At 26.9% G+C, this 24,904-nt stretch overlaps 2 protein-coding genes across 3 annotated transcripts in view; one reads left to right on the top strand and one right to left on the bottom strand.

The window, feature by feature from the left end:
• The first annotated feature begins 1,198 nt into the window (after positions 1-1,198).
• LOC106680360 (uncharacterized) lies at positions 1,199-8,826 on the top strand. Its single transcript, XM_014420001.2, has 4 exons — positions 1,199-1,451; positions 1,550-1,640; positions 2,372-2,490; positions 2,575-8,826. Exons 1-4 carry the CDS (start codon positions 1,304-1,306, stop codon positions 2,706-2,708), a joined length of 492 nt encoding a protein of 163 aa, XP_014275487.1. The 5' UTR covers positions 1,199-1,303; the 3' UTR covers positions 2,709-8,826.
• Positions 8,827-10,471: 1,645 nt separating this feature from the next.
• Positions 10,472-24,904, bottom strand: part of Past1 (putative achaete scute target 1) — an 18,029-nt gene continuing 3,596 nt past the window's right edge. Inside the window, exons 2-7 of one of the 2 annotated variants that reach the window (XM_014420041.3) lie at positions 24,378-24,486; positions 20,014-20,178; positions 18,467-18,617; positions 18,047-18,103; positions 13,000-13,170; positions 10,472-12,004 (exon numbers count right to left, since the gene is read on the bottom strand). In XM_014420041.3, the coding sequence (XP_014275527.1) occupies positions 11,802-12,004; positions 13,000-13,170; positions 18,047-18,103; positions 18,467-18,617; positions 20,014-20,178; positions 24,378-24,486 (856 nt within the window). In that variant the 3' untranslated portion in view covers positions 10,472-11,801. The remainder of the gene's footprint in view (positions 12,005-12,999; positions 13,171-18,046; positions 18,104-18,466; positions 18,618-20,013; positions 20,179-24,377; positions 24,487-24,904) is intronic. The other variant, XM_014420042.3, reaches the window with a different exon arrangement.

Genomic DNA, 24,904 nt, shown 5'->3' with positions numbered 1-24,904 from the left:
GGAAATAGACTAAAGGTAGCCTTTTATTTTTCCCTTCTCTTTTTTTCACACCTTCCAGTAACAAATTTACATACATATAATCAATAATCAGCATGAGATATGTATACTTAAAAAATTTTTCCTTGGATTGCCTAGTGGCATTGTAAACTCATTTAACTAGATCTGCTGAAGCTGAAGATGGGTTTAACAATTGTAGCTAATTCTGGTGGATTTATGGAATGGATAGGGGTCTCCCTTTAAAGGTAGTCTACCATTGTACTGTTGTTGAGTTTGATTTTTATTTGAATCTATAAAAAATATAAGCATATATAATCACATAGTTGCGAAAATTTTCGTTTATGAATAAGATTAAGGGTGATTTTTTTTACAATCAGGTTAGTTTAGGTTTTAAAACTGAGTTTTTAAAATAAGAAAGGAATTTTAAAATGAAAAATCAAAATAACCGAAGACGTACATGAGCGTATTGAGGATGGACATATTTTTGGACTCAAAAATTAAAACCTCAATTTCGAGGGAAGAAGGTTGAAATTTATTTCTTTGGACGATTATAAAGATTTATTATTAAAAATAAGTAACCAAAAGATTATAAAAATATGTATATATTAAGGTCCCCCTATGCGGTCAGTTTGACTGACAGTCATATAAAAGATTTGAATTACGAACACAGTCATTCATCATGAGATGTTAAATAGTAAGGATTTTGTGTTATGTCGATTCGTAACTAACAGAAAGTTTGTTTGGCCAATATTTAGTCATTTGCTTGCAAGAAAAGCAACTTCCCCTTCGCTTCTAATTTTGAATGATTAGATTCCAAATTATTTTCAGTGATTTATCAGTATTAGCCTCACATGATCAATCTGATCGCCCATCTTTCGTTTTACTGTCATTCCGACTGACCATATTGCTCTCTACTTTGTCGAGCTTATATTTTTAAACTATAGCAGATACGAAATAAAATATTTGTGTTAGTACTAATATCTCAGAACTTTCAATTTGTTTACCTCTTAAAGGGGCCTCTTTAATCACCAATGCTTTATCTACTTTGAAATTGCATTACCATTTACATCATAAATATCATTCCTTAAAATTTACCAAAGGTCACATTTTCCTAAGAAGTTAGAGATTAACCGCGAAGACTTAGTAATAAAGTAACATCGATAGCAACCGAGACTGAGCATGCTCACAACGAAGGTTACATTGAAAATAGATTCCCTTATCTGATTGATGTAAATGCAGTTTTATTCAGAAAAATAGCCGTCTCCCAAAAATAGTATGATCTCGAAGACAAGGCAAATCTTTCACTATGGATCAAAAAATTATGTATGCTTTCAGAGGATGGATAGCTTTCGTTGCTTTCATGGATATTGGTGTTGCGATTAGGTCTTTTATTGAAAACAAATGCATATTTGGCGAATACTCATTCAGGAAAACAGACGGTCTTATAGAGCAGAGTAAGTGACAGGAGAAGCTATTCCGTCCGTTTTGATTGGTCGTATTGACAGGAGCTCTTCTGTCATCTAATTCGAATTTCTATATTTTGATGTTTTAGATGATCCGACCCTTCCTAGAGTTTTGGGGATGTACTCTATTCTTAAAGCAGTTGCTCTTATCCACTGCACTGTTTTCATTCACTATATACCGTAAGTTTTACTATAAATTTTGTATTTGGGGAATACCACTGATAGGCTATATTGTACTATCAGTTCTAATTTGGCACCTATACACCCATTATCTTAAAAATAATTTTTTTTTAATGGAAACAAATCTTTAGATATGATCCTTGAGTTCAGGTTCTGTTTTTCACTGCAGTAAACTAATTTTAGTAAAATACTCTGTAGTTAATTTTTTAAAGTTAAATTACTGATGGAAAGCTCAATAACTATTTTCCAGAATATGTCCAGTTACCTAAAAATAAATGTATTATTTGTTATGATAATTATATATCAATTTTACATAATGCCAATTGCTAATATTATTTCAGTTTTTTAAAAATATAATTTAGTACATTAGGAAAATTAAACAGTATTTAAGAAAAAGAAGAAAAAAACTTAATAAATATTACATATGTGATTAAAAAATATTCACACAAGGAAAAAAGTTCTTTACTTTATATTATAGTATATTTTTCATCTTTTTTTTTTTTTTTTTTTGCCAATCTAATTAATAAATAAGTAACTAAGTTGAGAACTTAAAAAATAAACTAAAGGAAACAATTTATTTTACACTTAAATTTAATGTTATTCCCTTATTCTCTAAACTTTGATATACATATATATATTATATACACACATAAAATGTACTATTAGATTGTTTGAACATAACAGTTAATATTTTTACTTTTTAAAATTAATAAAAATCCTCATAATTTTAGAATTATCAGTATGGGAATATGCGCCATTGTATTGAGTATTATCATGTACCTGACAGAAGCTTTGTATTTCAAGTCAGCTACTTTGAATTTCTATATTGTATTTCCATGTGTTCTTAATTGTGAGTATATCAGTTACGTGTTCTTTTCCAACTACTAGTTTTTAAAATCATTTTCCTAATATAATATTATACTTTTTTTTTTAGGCTTGACTTTGTTTGGTTTAGTATTGGTTCCAAAAAAGTTCTTAAATGCACCTACTGTAGCTGAAGATGAAAATGCCGAATTATTGAAACAAGTTTCAGCATTCAAAAAGAGGAAACCCAAAAAAATTAGCTAATTAGTGAACCTTTTTTTTTCAGCATTGCAGTTACCATTTTCTTAATTAACTTAATTGGTTGAAAGCTGAAGTTTATTTTAAAAAATTGCCTAATATTGAATGATGTGAAGAAGACATGTTGATATTATAATGTAGAGATCTGTCTTAGCCCCCTTTTTTGTCATGATGATTTGTAATAATCCTAGATTTCATCATGAATTAAAAAAATAATGCCCTGATTGTAAAGTAAAACATGTGTCAGGCTATACTGGATGGGTGAATGAAATTTTTTTAAACGGATAATTTAATGGATCTGTTCAAAAGAGTTAGGGCAAGGATTGAGATACTTCTCCTGATTTATATAAAATGATGATCAGTGGTTAGGATATTAGTTTGCTGCATTCTGTATCTTTTATATATTTCCTCTCAAGTTTGCTTCCATTTAGGACATGTGATTTAGTTATTACATAGTCAACATGAAGAAGATAGTATGCAAAGTTCGTGTTTAGTATATGAGCTGAGTTTCTTTAGTAATCCTGATAGTAAAAGTAATAGTGATTGTTGCAGCCAGTGACATACATAAATACACACACACACACATTTATATTTTCGATTGCACTATCAGGATTTTGATAGTTTATAGTGCTACCAACTATCTTTGCATGTGCTACAAACTTCTACGATGGGTATCTGTCTCATATAACCTTGGCTTTAGTACTAAATATTGCATAATTTACTTTTCAATTTATTTAAACTAACAAATCTTTAACATAAAAGTTTAAGCTGTTCAAACAATTAAGTAGCTTTACGGTTGCTAATTAGATATTTTGACTATTTGAAATTGGAAAGAGTTTTGCCTTCAAATAATAATATAGTTTTAAAAATTATATTAGCTCATTTTTTCACAAATTTTACTACCTCAAGTTCATGCACCGAATCAACTGCTATTAGGTTAGAATTTTTTGAAAATTTAATATTATTAACTAATGGCCCGAGATGGACAGAGTTGAAATAAGTAGAAAAAGTTATAAAGGGTTATAAATATATTTATGTATTGATAATTTTTTTTTTTTTTAATGTTAATGAAACATTTTGAGTATTGAGGTTCAGTCAGTAAGAAAAAACTATATTTTGAGATTTTATTGTTCTTATATCATACCATTTAATGAAAAAAGTTTCCTTTTTTTTATATATAAGGATTTTCTGAAGTGATACCATACCATTTAATGAAAAAAGTTTTTCTTTTTTTTATAAGGATTTTCTGAAGTGATCATTAGATACAAACATTTTCAGAATAGAAATTGAGATTAATAAATTGATAGATTACTTACTATAAATTACTTCTGGCCAAAACATTGGCACTAGTAAAATAAGTTCTACTTATTTATGTTTTTCTTGCCGTTTTCCAATTTTTCAATGTTGCTCGATTTAACTAATATTTTAACTTAACTTCGATCTTCTCATTTTAAATAAACGTTCTAAAGGTGAAATAAGACCGTTGCTAAATCAGGGTTCAGAAGGGTGGGTTGGGGTGGAAATGATTCCATTTTCTTATATTACATACAATAGTTTGCTAACTGTTTTATTCTATATTCTATATAATAGTAATTTATATTCTTATAAAACACACTAATAATAAGTATATAAAATATAAAACAAATAAACATACTGACTAACTACTTAAAAGAACAGTTAGAGCCTGGAAAAACCAAATAATCCACACTTACCTTTCTCCATTTCACTCTTTCGTTAGTTGTGGACAGTTATTAGTTATTTATTATACATTGGTTACCAAACAATAGTAAAAAATATTTATATTTATTAATATTAATTTGTGTTCTGTTCATTTTTTTTGTTTAATAGGTTAATATATAATAATAAGTTAAGAAATTTTTTTTTTTACTGTAAGATATGAATAAAAGAATCATAAAATTGCTGAAAACTCCACCAAAATATAGTTTTTTTTTACTGTATATCAAGATCCTAAAAAAAAAAATATTTATATCTTTTTACAAGTATTTTGTGTATTTATTTATTTTTTTTTTTTTGAGAATTTACTTGTGTGAACTTTATAAAAATTATCAATTTTAGGTCTAGCCTAATTCTGAATTCTTAATAAATAAAATATTTCCTTGTTATAAAATAAAATAAATTTGTTTGATCAAAGTTTTTTGCCAATTTAAATGATCTTTTAAAGGGTTACTTTTAGTTATGCTCATTTTGTAATCAACATTATAGATATGGTATTGTTATTTACTTTCTAAACTTAGTCCACAAAAATGAAATAACTGATTTAATACTTTATAAAATAATTACTTTATTTACATGATAAACAATACTAATTTTTTCTTTTGTTTTGTAAAAAAAAAAATAATAGTTTTGGGAGTTAAAACATGTGAGTTCTACCTCACTCCATTAAAATGTTCCATTCATTTTTATTTTAATAAAGGCTGGGATTTATGTAAAACATTAGTTTAGTTTTTCCTCAAAAATATGATTCAAAGTTTCAAATGAAAAGGCTCAAGTCAAATTCTCATATAATTATGGGAAAAACAAAGGCATTAGACTTAGATAAAATTTTTAATTATAATATCTAACATGCTTGTTTTAAAAGTAGTGGTTCAAATTATTTTTTTTTGTTAACTTAAATTTTATCCTTATCATTAATATTTAGGAAAAAAAAATAGGATGTAAAAGTTAACAGTTATCTGACCTCATGAACGAAGTTTTAAATTTAAAATATTTTTTCTAATTAATTGATGTTAAGAATTTAGTGTATTGTCCCTTCCAGAACCTAACCTCACACAACCCTAACCATCTTTCATCAGTATAATGTTAACATCAGGACTTATCTTGTAATGAAACCTATTAGTATTAGTCCATAAGTACAAGTATACAAACTAAAAAGTTCAAGGACTAATACTTTTTGTTTCATAATGGGAAAGACGGTTGGTGTGGTGATATTATAAGAGCTAAAAAGTATGAGTCAGCATTGTGCAAGTCAGTGAAATTGTACCAATTAGAAGCTACAAGACTAATAATATTAGTTTGTACTCCATTATTGAACATTTTGTGATGTTTAATTTCTATGGTCACCAATGGATCTCTTTCATCTAAAAGTTTCTGGTATCATCACTTTTTTTTACAATCATAATTTCTTCTGTCAATGGAGTCACTATATTATTCCAATTTGAATGAATCGTATTCTTCCTCAAACATTGTATATCTTTTTCCTTCAATGTTTTTGTAACTTTCTTTTAGTTATATTGTAATTATTCATTTCCTGAATTCTTTATAAGTTTATCCTCCAAAACAACATTCAGTTTTTCAAATGTTCCTGTTGAGAAAGCTTATTATGTAAAAAAAAAAAAAAGGTAAAAGAGAGTAAAAATGAAAAGATTTTTACTTCCATTTACCTTCTTTTTTTTCCTCCCTGCTTGGTCATTTCTAACATAAGATAACCAAGCAATTCTAACCACATTGGGAGGGTTGTGTTTTCACTTATTAGAACTGCCATGAAATAAAACAACCTATCCAGACTGAAACTTAAATGGCACTGATGGAGACATGAGGTTGCGAAGGTGACGCCTCAGCTACAAAGGCATCTTAAGGTAGATGTATGCCTGAGATGTTACAGCAATATTGTCAGGTAAATTGAGTTAGAGGAAGTGCCACTTTACATCATATATTTATCACTTTTTTTAAACATTTCAAGAGTAAAGATATCAAGGGTGAAGTAATCAATTGAGACTTCCGAATTCTCCAAATTTCATTTACAAAGTCATTTCATTATTTTTGTTAATGTAAATTTGTGTATTTTGTTTTTCTTTGCTCTGACAAAGGTTTGAAACATTGGTACTCATTAAAAGAAGTTTTATACTAGTTTGTATTTTCTCTCTTGACAACATCCAACTTCGATTTCTGGTGATTTTCCAATTTCTAATTTTTCAACTTTTTCAATGTAGCTCAAGTTGACTAAGTTTTTTTTTTTTTTTTTAAAGGCTGCTCTATTCGTTATTAATAAATGTTTTAAAGGTAAGATAAGACTGGGATCTAGATCTAATTCTGGGATTTCGGGTGTAGTGTTCTGGGAAGGATTCTCTTCTATTTTATTTTTGATGTTATGATCTTGAGAGATTGTGACACATAGTCCACTATATTATACTCGCTAGAAGTGCATTTTAAAGGTAAGATAAGTAAAGTTAACCTGGAGTGGGTGTGTTAGTTTCCATGCCAATTTCCAATTTTAGCCACTTTGTTAATGTTGCTTGATTTAACTATTTCTTTCTTTAAATTTTAACAGTGTCTACCAGTAAATATTTTAAAGGTAAAATAAGACCACCTCCTTGATTATATCGATGACCAACAATATCTCCACCAATTTTGAAATTAATTTGAGAAAATAATAATTTTACAATACAGGCAGAATTATATGGCTATAACAGAAAGTTTATCTTCTTTTCAATAGTTTTAGATTGAGTCCAAGGTCAGAGAACCTTCCTCATGGAAATTTTTAAAATGAGAACCAGATCCTTCAGTTGCTTGTGGTAAAATCTGGCAATTGAGAGCAAGTTCTCATCACATTACCTTTCTATCAAACTGCTGCTCAAGGTATTGACATTTCTTAAGGACTGAACCCGAGACCACTGGATTGTGGTATTAATTTTTTCCACTCTTTTTATTACAATGAAGATAAAACTAACTTTAATACTACTAAAGAAATAAATTCTAATTTTTTATTTTATTAATTTGTTCATGTGTTTCTATTAAAATTAATTAGGAATGTTTCTGGAAGGAAGATACAGATTTACTACTAAATTTTAGTTTTGTTTTTAAGTATAGATTTAACAATTACATTTCCTTTATCCTAATCAATATAAAATAAAATAACTTATAGTAGTTTTCAATTTAATAAATATCTTTTTCCTAGGTTTTTCTAGATAAAAATGGTATGCTATTTCCATAATTCATGGAAATGTATCTGATTAAAAAACTGGTCATGAAACTAATATATTAAGATCAAGAATTTTCTTACGAAAAGGTCCGAATAATACTTACTTCACTAGGCAATTTCAGTAGGATTCATTCACTGCTAGATTTCAAATTTTCAATACATCATTTCAAAAAGAATATCTGATAAACAATAAATAATTTAAAACTGATTATTATAGGGATTAAATAGTAGTTTAAAAAGCATCTACATAACAATAATTTAATTTTCACTTTCAATTATTTAAAATATAATCCAAAAATCAATACAATAAGTTTTCATGAGTATTCATTACTAATATATAATTACTTGTAATTTATATAATTTTAACTCATTGGTATCGAAGTGTTAAATGTTTACAGCACACTACAGAAATTAAATTTGTTCACATTTTATTCCTTTATTAATTAGATGTCACGAAACGCTTAGAACATAAACTTATAGACTTTATTATGAATTTCACTTCACTTGTACTAAAGCATTGTTTTAAGCTCATTGTTTGCTCATTTTATTTTACATGTTTTGTGTTAAATCTTTTTTTAAGTTATATAGGTATGTTAAACTTTGAATTTGGTTGAACATTTACTTAAACATTATTATACTAAAATTTCATAAATTTTAGATTTTAACCAACAATAAAAAATTAAGAGGTGCAAGAATGTTCCTAAAATATGCCAAAAAAGTCCAATGAACTCATTAAATAAATTTGACTGTTATTTTTTTTTAGATTAGATTTATTATTACAAATAAACAGTCCTTCCTTACCGAGGCATATATTGGTAAAGTAACTAAGTACATGTATTTATATTCATAATAGACAGTTGTGAATTGATTTTCCTGTTAATGTTTTATTGAGAACAAAGCTTATATAATTGTATTGTTCTTTCCCATTGTTTCAAAATTTATTTCACAACAATATTGACAAGATTACAGCATAACACTGTTTATTTAACTTTATGATATATCTACTTTGATTTTGTTATATAATATAATATTTAATTAGATTTTGTTATAAAATGGCTTCTAGATGAGGAAAAAATGTATACTAATGCATAGACACTATAAATTAGTGGGCATTATTTCTTCTTATTATCCACATTGGATTGTAAATCTTTTTTCATTAAGAAATAAAGTATTTTTTATGGTCGACTTATTATTTATTTGAACTTCCTTTATCTTGAATTTAAATTTTTGAAAAATGCATTATGTTCTATATCAATATTATATAATTGTATTGATTAATCAATATATTTGAATACACATTACATCCTTGGAATATGGGATAAAAAATACAAAATATGTTTAAATACTCACCATATGGTAATATTTCCAAACTAATATGCTAATAAAAATTGTTTTAAAGGAACCTTCTCAACACAAAAACAACATACTGATCAATAAAAACAAAGGACTATTAACCCAACCCAAAAAGTTCAAGGGAAAAGTGGAACCCTTAATGATTTCAAAATATTGTGATTGTTTACATACAATTTTCGTACCTGAAGATGACTTCACTGGCCGAAACATTGTAAACCTATTAATAAACTGTCGTTACACCAAAATAATGGTAGTGAGCACATCTCGGCAGTGAGAGATTCATTTTTGGGCTGAAAATATCATGTTATCATAAATATAACTGACATTCTCTGCTATTATGCATTTTCACAGTATTTCATTTTAGAAAAAACAGACTGAAGGAGAACAAATTTACAATTGTACTGCTATATGCCTTAAAATGGAAGTCGCTATTTTAAAGATACATCACAGTAGTTATTTTCACTACTGATGTGATAGTGTGCAGAATTGGTTGTAATTAAAACAATTCAGAAAAGTTGGATGTTTTCCTTTTTTTTAAATACAATAAGTTGATGTTGTAGGTTTAATTTATATATTAATTGTAAATTGCTATAATATTATGAAATCACTACGGTGAATCACTCCACTTACCCCTTCAACTTCTTGTATTGAGATAAGAATGGATGTGAAAAAAGGGGAAAATATGACCCATATCCTACCCCATTCTAAAAGCAGTATTCCTTAACCTGTCCCATGAAGATTTTTCAGAGTAAAAAAACCCTAAATCTAATAAGAATAAGCCAGTAGATAACTTGTTCTAATTTTAATTCTGTTTCCATACACACAATAATGCACCTGTATTAGTAGAGTGCCTGTATTATTATGATTAGCGTGCCTACTCATTATTATGAGTAGAGTGCCTACATTGTTCAGAGAATAATACATGTGTTACAAAAAGTGGACATACAGAAGCTAGATTCTAGACTGTTCTAGAAATAACATTTTTTTTTGTAAAAAATAAATAATCTCTAAATCTCATTCAAAAATCATTGATAGTTAAAAAGTAAATTATATGAGTATTACAACTGTATTGAAAGGGGGATAAATCAAAAATTGAAAATATCTCAGGGAACCCAAGAATATACATAATTCATGAATATGTTAATTTCTGAAACTCAAACCAAACTTTGACATACATAAAAATATATTGGATTCAGTATGTTTCCTGGGCTTAAGAATAAGACTTACAAGCTGATAAATTCCCCAAATAAAGCATATTTTTAAATTTTTTTGAACAATTTTCAAATTTGAACTTATCCCATTTTGCAGCACCATGCCTAATAATGTTCCAAAAATATAATATCTAATTGGCTCAATAATTTAATCTAATCAAAAAGGGGGCCCAGGTGTAGACCTGCTCTATTTCTGAACCAACAGTGCTTCATAATTCATAATAATTTCAAGAGGAAAATGGGTAAATACTGTAATAAAACAACTCTGACAAATATATAATTTATATTTTAGCTTCTTTAAATATATATGTATATATATGTGATTATAATATGAAATTGAAGAAGTCATAATCACAAAAGAGTGAAAAATATAAGAATACATTCAGTATACATGAACATATTTTTGTACCATTTACTTAGTTAAATGCAAATTAATATACTCGTTTGAGAATATAATTTAGATTGTTCTAAAGCAATATACAAAATATTTTTATTATGACTACTTCAATTTTTGTCACCTATTTTCATTTTACGAATTGATTGCACACAAATATATTTTTTCATTTTTACTCTCGTATCATACAAATCACGCATACACTTAAATCCCTTAAGCGATATAATGTAATTATATACACAATTAATTAAATGCTATCAAATGTCTATAATCCTGATTGCTTTTTTGTCATATCAATAACTAATATGATAAAAAAACATCACATATCTTTGGCTCCAAGACATAATTGACACCCTTATTTTTCGAAATTTAAATAATTTTTCTATACCATTTTTATACAGACAACGTATTGCTTTTGTGCTAATAATAATTAACATTGCCAATAACAGAAACTAAGCTATTCAAAAATGACTAAAAGATTATAAAATAAAGGAATTGATAATTTTACTAACAGCGCAGGTGTAAATAAATAGGATTAATAAGCTCTTTATGAAGCATTAAACATTTTAAAATTAAGTTTGCCTGCTTCTAATCCCTGCAAGTTACAAAGAACCGAAAATAAGACAGAAAGGGGAAGCCAGGCAATCAGTCTTAGTTTGGTTCTTTATAGAAAACCAGTCAGCAATTATAAATTTGTGATGTAAATAAAACAATTTATTATAAACACAATTGGATTGTGCAAGACTATATTAAAATAAAAGACTCTTGGCATTAAATAAATTTTAAAAAAGATGAGAAGCAAATATCAAAATAAATTGATTCAAATATATAACCTTTTTCTCCTAAAAATGTCTTTTTCAGTGGCAAGAGCAAAAATTATACAATTAACAAAAGAATTTCCTTTTGAGTAAAGAAATAATTTACTGTGGTAAATTAATAAACCAGTCTCCTTACTCTGATTTAATTAAAATGCACCTTTCAATCTACGTAGGCACTTGCATAATAAATATATTATCACTTTAACCTAGAATTTTCATAAATTAACTTATATCTTTGTACAACATAGGACTAAAATGGAATTTTGTTGCTAATTTTAAGTTTTTTTTTTTTTGTGAAAATCAAAGAACGTGTTGATACAATTGATCTACGGTAGCAAAAAATGTATGCTGTGTATACCGATTATCTGTAAATGAAGCGTAGCACTAGTCCCTTTTTGATGGTGGGACGAGATGATCTGGCAGAGTTGTCGGCAAGTCATGTCCATCCAGTTTAACCTGGATTAAATGCATAGCTAGGGCAAATTCATCAGCATCTAAAAAGCCATCGCGGTCGATATCAGAGAGTTTCCATATTTTTCCAAGAACTGGTTTAGGCAGCTTCGATTTGACCATCTCAACTTTGGCAGCTATAAAAAAATTCAGTTGTGTTGAATATCTTTTGAAGTAAAATGTTAATAGGAAGGCAATCTATAGAATAATTAACTATGTAATTATAAATTAATTATATATAAGCTTACAAATACAGTAGAACCTTAATATATAAATCCTCAAAGAGAAAGGGAAAAGTTTGATTCGAGGATTTCGTTATACTGGGGTAATTTATAATTGACTTCAATATATAGAGCTTCGCACTATAATAAATAATTGAGGTGTTCTGTAGTAAACCTTGGTAACAGAAAGTTTTTAGGAATTGAAGTTTTTCAATTCAATCACATAACAGGATTTTTTAAAGCTGATTTCATAAATCTTTAGGAAATTTGTTTTATTAAGACAATAAAGTTGTGGTAAGTGGCCACTGGTGGGAGATAAAACATTTCAACATTATAAAAGTTTTCATTTGGTCAATAACCATCTTCTACCACCGAATGCCTCTATAATATATATAAACAATACAAGTAAAAGATACTATAAATATAAAATTATAGTAAAGTATTAGGATTACAATTATACGTATATTTTATTGTAATAATAACATTTTTTATTTTTATTTTGCTTCAATATTTAACCATATTTTTTGTAATGGTCATTCTCCTCAATCCTGAAATATTTTTAAAGAGCTAGAATAGAGCTTCTGTCTTGAACTTCACTTAAAAATGAAAAACGTAAGTATTCCTGACCGCTGGACCTTATTATGCCAAATATCAAAATGGTAGCACACAACACCATTAAGGGTCTTGGGTTCTGTACTTGGTAAGAAATTTCTGATTCTGATCAAGAGGAGCTCACTAGCATCTTGCACAACCATCATGCTTTTAAGACTTATATAAATAAATTTCATAAATACTTTCTTTAAATGTTGTGAGGTATTATGTTTCATGGCAATAACTCATTTTTCTAAAAATATGGTGAATAAATAAGATATCAGTATCTATACTAGTGATAAATAAAATGTAATGAATACCTTCTCCAGAAATCTTTCCATTGACAGGGCCCAGAGTTTCAAATATTGTGTCGTATTTATAACGAAGCTTGTTAACAATCCATTCTGGTTCTCCATGGCCAGCATCAATGCCCTCACCTCTCTTGTAACCGAACGGAGTACTGCCATCTTCCACTCCATCGAACGCTCCTCCTAAATAAAATAGAATAAAACTTGAATATATATAGAACCCAATAACAAAAATGCAATTGCTTTAAAATGAAAACAATAACGATAATGACATTACAATTAAACTGATTTGACAATAATGCTTTAAATAGCTTTGAGAGAGATAGCAAAACCTCATCCTCCTGAACACTATAGGGTTACATTCAACAATTTTTTTTTTTCATAATTACTTTATATATTTCACTATTTTTGAAAAAAAAAAATATTTTGGATTTATGAACCTCTGATATAAAACAGAGGTTAAACGACTTTGTCCACCTTAGATGTCTGTAGTATAGAGATGATTTGCCAAAGGTAGACAGATGAGAGTTTTCAGCAAAGAAGACTTCCAGGAAGTACATATAATGTTATCTATGTCACATGGAATAACTTTAAATTTCATTTTACAACTATTATTTTTTACTTTGAAGATAATAATTATTGTTCAAAATAGTTTTAATGAAATATTAACTTTTTATGCTGTCTTATTTGCATAGTTCTAAGAATAGTGTTAGTCAATTATCCAAAACACATGCAAATAATTTATTAGAGGTGATCACACTATCGGTCATCTCAATTTATAATTTGTTCATCAAAATATCGGCAAGGAAATTAACTAACACCATATAAAATGATGGACAAAATTAATACATCATCTCGAAATTTGTTTGTTCAAGAAATTTACAGTGCTTTGATTTAATTTATTTAAGAAAATATTATGTAATATTCAATTTACAACGGTAAAAATTTACTAGCATAATGAATTCCTAATAAAATTAACTTAGTAGCTTGTACTGCTGTCTCTGCAATGAATTGTGATGATCAATCGCCTTCCTAAGCCATCAAAGAGGTTATTGTCCAACTCCAATGGAATAATGACAAAATCTTCAGTAATAACTGTTTCTTTTTAAGTGGTCCTACAGAAAAGATCCCTGGTATTATACAAGGTTTTTCTTATATAATAATTCTGAGTACATTAATTTCTTTTGTTAAAACTAAAACTAGATTTCGGATTTTAAGTGAAATAATCACACTTTTTTCAATTGTAAGTAAATAAATCCAAAAATTATGAGACAAACAGAATAGCTTGTCTTATTCTTCATCGAAGTAGAAAAAATTTGCTACAATTTGAAACCAAAATGAGCTGCCTGTGACTATTACGAAAATACAGCTCTTCAAAAATTGAGCTAGCTGTCAGTAGCACATAGCATTGGAGTTACTTAGTAACAATTAAAAAAAGAGCAAAAGTTTCACTATGAGTTCAAAATATCATTCTAGCTATCTTTGTCTGATAAAACCACTTTTCATTTATTAATTACATGGAATTAATCAAAATTTGACAGCAAAAATAAATACTAACTAATGTTGAGCTAGATAAACATTACATTAGTTTCCTTCAAAATAATTAACTAAACTAATTTTTTTCTTTATCTATTCATTATTTTAAATTGATCAAGAACACCATGACCATGTATACATAGAGAAGCTCAATTAATATGTAGTTAATGGTTAACTAGATTGATACCATTTTATTATAATTATAATTACGAGAATACCAAAATACAGACAATTAAAGGCAACATATAGAACAATTAAAGCACAAAGAACAATTATATCTATATAACAAAGTGACCCTATGAATAAAAACAATTTGGCACAAGTTGAAGCAATCGAAATGTGGTTTTATTTTATGACATTTTGTAATTTCATCTTTACTCTAAGGCTCTAAAGCCTTATTTTGACGCCTGTATTTTATTCTAAAGGGATCAATCCCAGAATAAATAAATAAGATAAATAAGATTAATTTGGTTATATTTCTAACAAAAACATAAAATGGAAGTCATTAAAATTGGTCTTCTAACAACATACATTACCTTGTTACATCTTTATTCCCACAGTTCTTGTACCAATTGTACAACTTTATAAGATTGATAGCAATAATACAAAATAAAAAATAATCATTTAAGACAAAATTTTATAAATTGAGGGTGATTTTAATTTGTTGACTTTGCATTCTGGGAAACAAAAATAATGAGAGGATTATTATAGTTAGTATTTCACAACCACTCCCTAGTACCAAAACTATCCACCTACTTCATGTATTTATCCATGTAAAACATGAAAAATGAATAAAAATCAGAAAATTTCTTTTCAGATTTTTTTTATAATATAATATATACTACCTTCAAATATACATTAATTAGAATTAATAAATCAGATTACTGCTATTAGCAAATCTTATAAATAAAAGAATGCATCTAAATTGTTATCTAAGGTTTGTGTATCTGTCTATTAAGGTTTAGACAGAATAGATGAACTGATTTCGATATAACTTTTTTTTGTGGTTACATGAAGCCCTATAAAATTTTAGGCAATAACAACTAGCCATCTGCCAACTTAAAACGAAACGGTAGAGGATCTAAAACCTAAATATTCTGTCTGTTTTTGATAGGAAATTGGCTAAATCAATTTAGAACAAAATTCATATTTTTGTTATTTAGGACTGTAAAAAGATTGTACTGTTTATAAACATTAAACTGATACTGATGATCTTGAGACATAATGGTGGACATATATGATTTGATTTCATCTTATTTATCGAAAAATCAGGTGGATATGTCAAATATTTTGGCAGGTGAGGAAGCTTCAACAGTATATGGCCTATTATTGTGTTAGAAGATCCAACGATCTGTTACTCAATGCACGAGAATAGATACACAATATAGTTTATCGGGAGACTCTAAGTAAAATTACAACTAAAAACCTTTGGCTAACGGATTAATAAAGCAATTATAAAGTCATAAACTTTTGGAATATTGTGTTAAAGCTAAACTTTTCATATCATTGTTGAAATACGATGCATTGCTAATTTTCTTTTTTACTTCTATATCTAAACTAATAATCAGTACTGATGACATGCAGATTATATTTTTAGTTTCTATCCATACCTAACCTGATCCCTTTGTAACCCTACCAGAGTAATTGAAGTTTTATTGTATATTTTCATAATTAAGAGAGAGGTTCAATAACTTAAGAATTGAAAATAAATTGAAAACTCTCTTTTAAAATAGTTACAAAATGAAATTCAACATAAAACAAGTTATACTCATTAAAAGATAATGGCCATTTTTATTTTAAGATGATATCTGAAGTTATGATTAAAACATTATGCACAGATATTGTTCAGTAAACATAATTTGAAATGAAATTTTAATAAGTCACAACTTTTTGGAGTGAAAAATACTAATAGAATGAATGTTTTTTGGATCTAGAGTGGAGGGGTTTAAAAGCATTAGTAAAGACGAAATACAAGCCCATGTCCATACTGAACTTTATCCCGAATATAACAAATATGTAATTGTTTTACAATTGACTAAATTTTTTTATTTTTAAATTCAATTTTAAAGATAAAAGAAAAAAATGGGGTTGTAATTATGAATACTTTTTTTTTTTCCAAATTCAGAAATTATATATTCAACTGCAATATTTTTCAACAGTCCGGTTTTCCCCCAACCCAACGGGGTTGACTCATGGCCAATTAAACAGAATAAATAATTATCTGACACAGTAGGATTCAAACCTAGGCTGTGGAAATAACAGTGCCTTAATCACTGAGCTATCCTGCTCCCTGCATAGTTTTTACATACATTTTGCCTGTTGAGAATTGTAGTGGCATAAAACCGAAATCCATCAAATATAAAACTGCATTTTGAATTTTTTTTTAAATTATAAACTATATCCAATTAAAAGTTCCTTTAATGTTTAGCCTGCTGATGACTAAACATTACTAGATTTTTGACCAAACTGACACATGGTTCTCACCCTTAAATGTTAATTCTGTTCTCATCGCTCATAACATATGTTGTACTCTACAGGCAAGAAGGTGTTGAAATAAATTTTTGTCGCTTATACATGCAAGAGAGGAGTCATTCTAGTGTTGTTTGGTCATCTTAACATGAAAAATGATTTTTTTTTTATTTTCGCCACTCAGATTTTCAACACGTGATATTCACCTAAATATTTAATAAGGGATGGTAAAAATAAATATGAGTGCAGTTTATTGGACTAGATAGCCGCTAAATCTTATAAGCTTGCAAAAATTTTAATTCAATATATAAAATATTATTAGATAAATAGAAATGTTTTTCTAATAAAAAAACAAAAAAGGAATACAGATAAATTGCAGTACAAAATGAAGTGTTCACTTTGTTCTCTATTTTAATAGTGTGGTTTTAAATACTTTGATAATTCTTTATTTAATATATACCAAATGAAGATAATGATAATAATTATCACTTAACAAAGACCTGAGCCTTCAAGAAATACATCAAAATTAATGTGTATGAAGGATAAAATCTTGGCAGAAATCTTTATCATACCAATTTAAATAAATGTAGTGGAAATTGCTCTATAATAACAACAATAATAGTTAAATCAAACACTTCAATAAGGCGTGTCTATGTTGTAAATCATGATGGTGAATGATGCTAAACTAAAGTATCTCCCATTCAGAGTGTTAGTAAAGTTGCAGCTAAACAAATATTTCTATCCAAATATATAATCATAGTTCACTTAAAAATATGGCATACTTCATGTTCAAAGCAGTTAACAGAGTTAGAATGCAGTGATATAAGCTTATTTTTTTTTTTTTATATACTCATCCAAATGAAAAACAATTATCATTACACAAACATATGTTGGTATTTCTTTAACAACATTATTTAAAGGACATTCAGACAAATGCCAATAATCATCACCTAACATTCACTCCAAAAACAAAACAAAAGCTATTTCCCCAACTAATGAACAATCCCAACAGTATCCTCGTTAGTTGATAAACTAAAAATCATATTTACTGTACCTTGGTAATCAACAAATCGGGAATTCCAGGCGTTGAGGTCAATACTTCTTCGCCTTCCTACATTTGCAGTACATTAGATATTTTTTCCTTTTAAATAATAATGATAATCTAACACTATTTTCCAGATGAATTAGATCAACATGAATATAAATCAAAATTGAATGACTGATTGATTTAATATCAAATAATCCCAGGTTTGATTTTAAAAAAGTAGTATAATAAATTTGTGATATCGATAAATCAGAAACCAGGCAAACTAATTTTAAATAAAAGCAATTATCCATTCATTGGGAATAATTTATAAAATTGATTTTAATGAAATAAAATTTTTCATAAAATAGAAATGTTAAAAGATATAAAGATAACATAAGAGACACAACAAAAAATAAAACAAGAACTGTAATAGAAGTATTGACTCACCAGACAAATTTGTTGGGGCAGAAACAATATCTTCATGGGGAATTTGTGCCATTAATTTTGATATGTCTTCAGCCAACATTTTATCAACAACTTCAAGAAGGCGTGGTTTGAGTGTTTGAAACTTAGTGAAATCATGATTTTGTAACACCTCCTAAAATATTAATTATACATGATTTTAAATTAAAAGCAGGTAAATGTAATAATAATGTAAAAAATGTAACAAAATACATAAATAAACTTATATGGTTTAGTCTGATAAACAGTAAATTCATGGAGATCATCATGGAGAGGTTGAAAACAAATTTCAACCTTTATTAATCCAGTAGTCATTGATTAATCATATGGGTTATTCTCAGAGAAAGGATTGACCATCTTACTCAATTTTAACATTTCAAATGATTATCAACATATCATCAAACCTCTGCCCTTGAATTGACAGAAGAATAATGGGTAATAATGGATAAAATCTTACCCAAACAAAATTTTCGAAAATCCATGGAGAAATTGAAACCTCGCCATTGTTTTAAGTACTCACTTTGACAATATGGCCAGGAGCATGATGCATATTGTTAGGGTATTCATGCCCCAGTTGAATTCACACTCATAGAACCCTCCCAGGATCAACGTTAACTTAATCGAGAGTTTATTCAGTGTTTCAAACAGCTCAGAATAATGATTTGAAAAATGGCAAAAGAAGAAAATATAACTTAGATGATTAATTAAAAAAGGATAAGCACAAGAAAGCAATGCTGTGGACAATCTTTTAACTTCTCTACTCTAATAATGAGGTATTTTTTAAATATTTTATATATACTTATATTTTATTTTTATATTTTTTAATATACAGAAGTATTGCAACTTATGCTAAAACTGGCTTTGTAATTTTTTTACAGCAAAGGCCTTCTACAAAACCTTAAAGTTGGAAAGAATGATCCGGGATAACATAGAGCCATGAACTCTTAATGAATTTTTGGTATAAAAGAAATATTTGACTGTCCAAAGTAAAATTTCCTTTTTAAATTTACAATATAAAAAATTTTCCAGCTTCAAAATAAAAAAAACTGAATACTACAAATTGCCTGGACAACACTTCTGTTCCTTTCTGAGAGAATAACCCTTTCTAGTAGGTTTTTAGTAACTATGTAATTGTATAGCACACATCTTAGTTGTGCTACTAATAAGGAAAAACATAACACCAAGTGACTAACAGGTGTAAAATAAGCATATAAACCTATGAAAGTTTTATAATTTATAAGTTGCTTCAGCAATAATTTCTTTTTTCTAAATTGATTTATCAGTAAATACTAAAACCTACCACCAAAGGAAAGAAAATTTAAAAATATGATTTTTCACATTCTTAACAAACATATAGGATAAATAAATATTAGGGATAGTCGATAGTAAACACTAATCACTGGTGTGCCAATATAATAAATAAATAAATTATAATTTAATTAATCAATAACAATAATTTAAATTTCAAAACGGTCTATCCTCATGCATAGTAACGTATTCAAGGAAAAGTAAAAAAAGTTATAGATACTAACCTGCATTTTCCTAATGTCTGGAAAATCACCCGGTGATATTTGATGTTCCCTTTGAATACTCTCGTAAATAGTATTAAGACCTTTGATCAGTTCCTTCTTCTTGCCATCTTTTCCAAACATCGAAGGCATGTCTTTTCTTAATGAGCTAATGATATAGGCATGAACCTAAGAAGAAATAGAGTACATTTCAGTTTGTGCAAGATCTTGATTTAATTCATTGATAAATCAATCTTACAAATAAATAAGTAATTTAAATATCAGTTAACTGACTAATTTTAATTATTCTTGTAATTTTCAAAATAAATGATTTTCTAAAGAATTTATCTTTTTTACTAAATAATTCAAAAACACTATCCAAATTATAGTCTCAAAACATTTATTACAAAAGGTTACAAGTGAGGTTGTAATAAAAGTGTATAAATAGTGGTAAAAGAGAAATAATTTGACTGTGATTTTTAATGTATTTTTGACATATTAGATATAAATGTTTTGACCTGGGCAGAATAGCCTGTATGGAGTTTTTTAAAATGGTTAAATGATGTGTCTCATAGTAAATTAAGTAGATTGTCCCTGAAGATGGCCGAATTGGCCGAAACGTTGGACGTGTAAATGAAATAAATGTTTTGAGACTATAATTTGGATAGTGTTTTTGAATTATTTAGTAAAAAATTGCCAGTCTCAAGAAAGAATTTTAAGATTATAAATAAATTTCTCTTTTATTAATCAGTCCTAAAATCACATAAAAGTAAATGCTTCTCCTTTTTTTCCCCCATGAAATATAATTAACACTACGCAGTCTGCAGATATAGTTCTAGCTTTACTAAATAACCGGTTTTTTTTTTTTTTGGTTTTTTTAACGAACTCCGTGGCCTGCAAAAACCTCCATTCAAAAAGCCAAAAATATTTTCTTCAGAAGTAATTTTATTATTATGCTAAGTATAGCAACTTGTATTAAATAGTATACATATATTTTTTAATTTTACTTTATTAGCAAAGAAAAAAAAAGGTTGATAGTTTCGACGAAGCTATCTCTATATGTCAAGGTTACCTAAGTTAAATGAGTCTGATCTTGTTATCACTAGCTTTTTAAAACATATTATAATATATAATAGTTCTATAATAGCTAATAAACCAATATATAACTTTTCTGTAGATATATTACAGAATTGATAGTTAGTTACTTTATTAGAGTAAACCAATAATACAACTTGCAGTTTCTCTGGTTTTTGTGAATGTATATACACACACACTCTTAAAAAATTATTTCTACCAATTCACTGAGAAGTATAAAAATTATCAGTAAAACAATACATAAAATGAAATAATTAACACAAAGTTCAAGAATGAAACATAGTAAATAAAAGTTATGATAAAAAATTAGTATTAAGAATCAACTTTTAAAATTTTTTTTTATTTAACAAATTCGATAGCTTTTAATTATTTAAAACTCTGATTAATAACCGGGATACAAATTATCATCAAAGATCTAGCAATGTGATTCAAATCAAAATTCATATCACGCAAGGAATTCAAATATATGTTGACACTCAATTTCATCATCTTTTAATCAATAATGTCACTCATCAGAAAATCATAATTTTTATTTTAAGAAAAAAAAAATATGTAACATTATGCAAAAACATAAAATGCAGCAAACAAAAAAATATATATAACAAGAAAACTAATAGCATTATTAATAATTTGTTCTAATAAATGAATTTTTAATGTACTATTTTTGACTCTTATTAATAGTTAAATTGTATTGCAATTTCCAAAGTTTATCATGATTTGTATTAAATGGGTAAATTTTTTTTCCTATGACCTCCCTGATACCCTAAAATTGTAATGATAATGTTGATCAATAAGAACTCTTTAAATTGCAATGATTATAATTACTTTAAATCATGATTTCTTATTATTATATTAATATAATAAGTATTATCTTGTATTAATAATTTACAAATTTCTAATTAATGAACAAGGATTGTTTTCAGTTAATAATCACAATATAAATTTATAAAACAATAGGGACTTATTCTCTATAACAAAAAAGTAAACCCAGATAAAATAAAAAATGTTTAGTCATATTAAAATCTGCTGTTATAATATATAAATGATTTCCAGATTTAAAAACATATAATTAAGTTATAAATCAAAATTTATTATAACAGTGAATAAAACCTAGTTCAGAGTGAAAATAGGAAAGATTAAAGTAGCTGATTTGCTATAGAATATACCCAACAATAGGTGAAAAGAAATAGTACAAAGGAAATTGGGCCTCTTCTAGATAAAGCTTGCCCAACATCAGTTTAAATTCAATGGAAATAGAACATTATTAGAATGGAAATGAAAAAAAAAAAATTGTTTTCCATTAAATTTTTTGAAAATTGTTTGTTCATTATGTATGAGTTATAACCACTTATTCATATATTATGTCAATTATTAATTACAAAATTATTTGTAGCTTAAAAAGAAAATAGCTGTTAATAAAATGGTAATATTTATCACTTACTTTCTGAAACAGGTTTTATTAATTTAAAACTACCTTATACTGAATTTTATTTTCAGGACTGAATTTATAATACAAATTTATTAATCTTACGTTTTTAATTAATACAATAATTTTTCTGAATGACAGTCTTTTAAGGTAATTTTAAAATTGATCATGTCAACTAGTATAAAAACTGACTTATCAACAAATGCATAAATATTCATTTTAGCTCTTAGCTATAAAAAAAAAAAATGAAGATTTAATTTAATTTTGACTAACCAAGAAAATAGCTAATTCATATGATAAATAACATTTTACAATTTTTTTTACAAAACAAAGAATTAAAACTTTTTTAATTTGAAAAATAGATCTCAATGTAGTTAGAATTCATTCCGCAATAAAATTAAATTTTACATTATCTTTCAAGTCCTATAGCTGATATTGATAATACATAGAGTAGTTATCTAGTAGTTTAAGAATAAAACAATTTTTTTTTTTTTTTGTTCAAATTGTTGCTAACACGACAAAAAACATTAATAATTGAAATTAAAATTAAATAATTAAAATATAATTATAAACAGAACAACTTTCATAAACCTAAAAATAAAATAAAAAAATAATAATGGTCTATCTTTATTTTGTAAGTTAATGATTTTAAAACTGTTGGAAGAACACTATCATACCAATGGTTTGATATTGGAAAAAAAAATGTATATAATACTTTGTTAAATAATTTCAATCAAAAAGTTATTATTAATACATTGAATTTTTACTTTAATTATTAAATTTTATACAGTTAACTTTTGGTCTGTCAAACCAACAAAATGGAACTTGGAATGATTTTTCTGTACCCAAAGACATTTAATTTATTTTTAGTTGTAACCACTGCACTACGTCTTATATTTCACACATCTTCTACCAATCTTCTATTACAAATCTCCTGTTGTAAAATATTATTATTATATTTTTTTTTCAAAACAACAAATTTAATTTTTTTTTAATTTGAAAAAAATTATTTAGTTGAAATTCACTGTGCAATGAAAATTAAATTGTATATTATCTTTGCTATTCGAAAACCAACAACTGATATTGATAATAAATGGGTAATTCAGGAACAAAATGAAAATTTCCAGGTTTTTAAATTGTCGGTAACACAACGAGACCTGTTAATCTACTTATTTGATACTAAACCCAATGATCGATTGTTTTTTCAGTAGCATATTAGAACTTTTTATTGAAATAAAGCAAACCATTAAAAAGAGAGGAAAATTGCCAAGTTACCCAGATTTTGATAAAAAGTGGAAATTGTTTTGAGTGTTAACTAATCATATACAGACACGAGTTAATTATAGGATTATTTTAGAATCATTCATAGAATGCAATAGCTATTCTGTAGATTTAAAGTCTGCAACAGGGAAATTATGGATCTAGTTTTCCTTGAACAACTGTACAAGATTTTAAGTTATTTTAAATTGAGTTGTTTTCATCAATGTAAATAAATATTATAAACATTTAAATCCATAGCTATCTAGGTATTTAAGGCTAAGTTATAATGTAGCTAAAAATATCTTTTACATATTTTTTTATATTAAAATAATTTAATAAATATAATTTTATCACAGAGAAAAATTATATAGCTTGACTGAGTTGTTTCACAAAATAATCAAAATCTTCCAGCACATTATAAAAATAAAATTGTAAATTTCAATTAATAATATTTAAAAAAATAAATCTAAATGAACATAGAATAAATTTAATAAAATAAACTTATAAACTAATACATAAATTTTTGAGCAAATATTACTAGTTAAATATCTTGGAATACTACCTGTGAAACTTATATATTATATAACAATAATCCAAAAGTTATTACCTTCGCTAGCCTTGCTCTTTTGATCAGATCATTAAGTTTTCGAAGCGTAGCATTTCGTGGAAGAGATTGTAAATCTCTGAACAAATCCTGTTCTTCATCCTCAAACAACCTGGAAAATGAATACCAATACTAAATTTACTTAAATAAAATGTGAAATGTTTATTTCAATACCTATCCTTTCAAAGAACATCATGTATTTTTTTTCGGTCAAGACTTCCATTGGAGTCCTATACTGCCTAACCATGGTTGGGGATCAAAGTTTTTCATTTTGTGGGACCACTAAATGAAAAAAGTCGAAAACCCAAGGCCGGATTCAAACCAGCATGCCAATAGATATCAAATTGGTAAGACTGTGTCTTAACCACTGAGCTATGGCGGCCCCCATCATGTAATTTATATTTTATATTAATTAATGTACCTAAAATTTAAGGAATAGATCTGCTACTTTTAAATTACATACCATGAACACAATATATTAAATCATTAATTGAAAATTAGATGTGATGGGTGCATGACAATTGGTTTAA

The sequence above is a fragment of the Halyomorpha halys genome, unplaced genomic scaffold (genome assembly GCF_000696795.3).
Source record: "Halyomorpha halys isolate HHAL.00 unplaced genomic scaffold, Hhal_1.1 Scaffold257.1, whole genome shotgun sequence".
Lineage (NCBI taxonomy): Eukaryota > Metazoa > Arthropoda > Insecta > Hemiptera > Pentatomidae > Halyomorpha > Halyomorpha halys.
This window is presented reverse-complemented; position numbering and strand designations above follow the sequence as displayed.

Bases quoted from the DNA above. Each gene is read 5' to 3' on its own strand.
- LOC106680360 (XM_014420001.2), top strand. From the start codon at position 1,304: ATGGATCAAAAAATTATGTATGCTTTCAGAGGATGGATAGCTTTCGTT. The intron at 1,452-1,549 runs GTAAGTGACAGG...TTGATGTTTTAG, and splicing joins AGACGGTCTTATAGAGCAGA to ATGATCCGACCCTTCCTAGA. The intron at 1,641-2,371 runs GTAAGTTTTACT...TCATAATTTTAG, and splicing joins GTTTTCATTCACTATATACC to AATTATCAGTATGGGAATAT.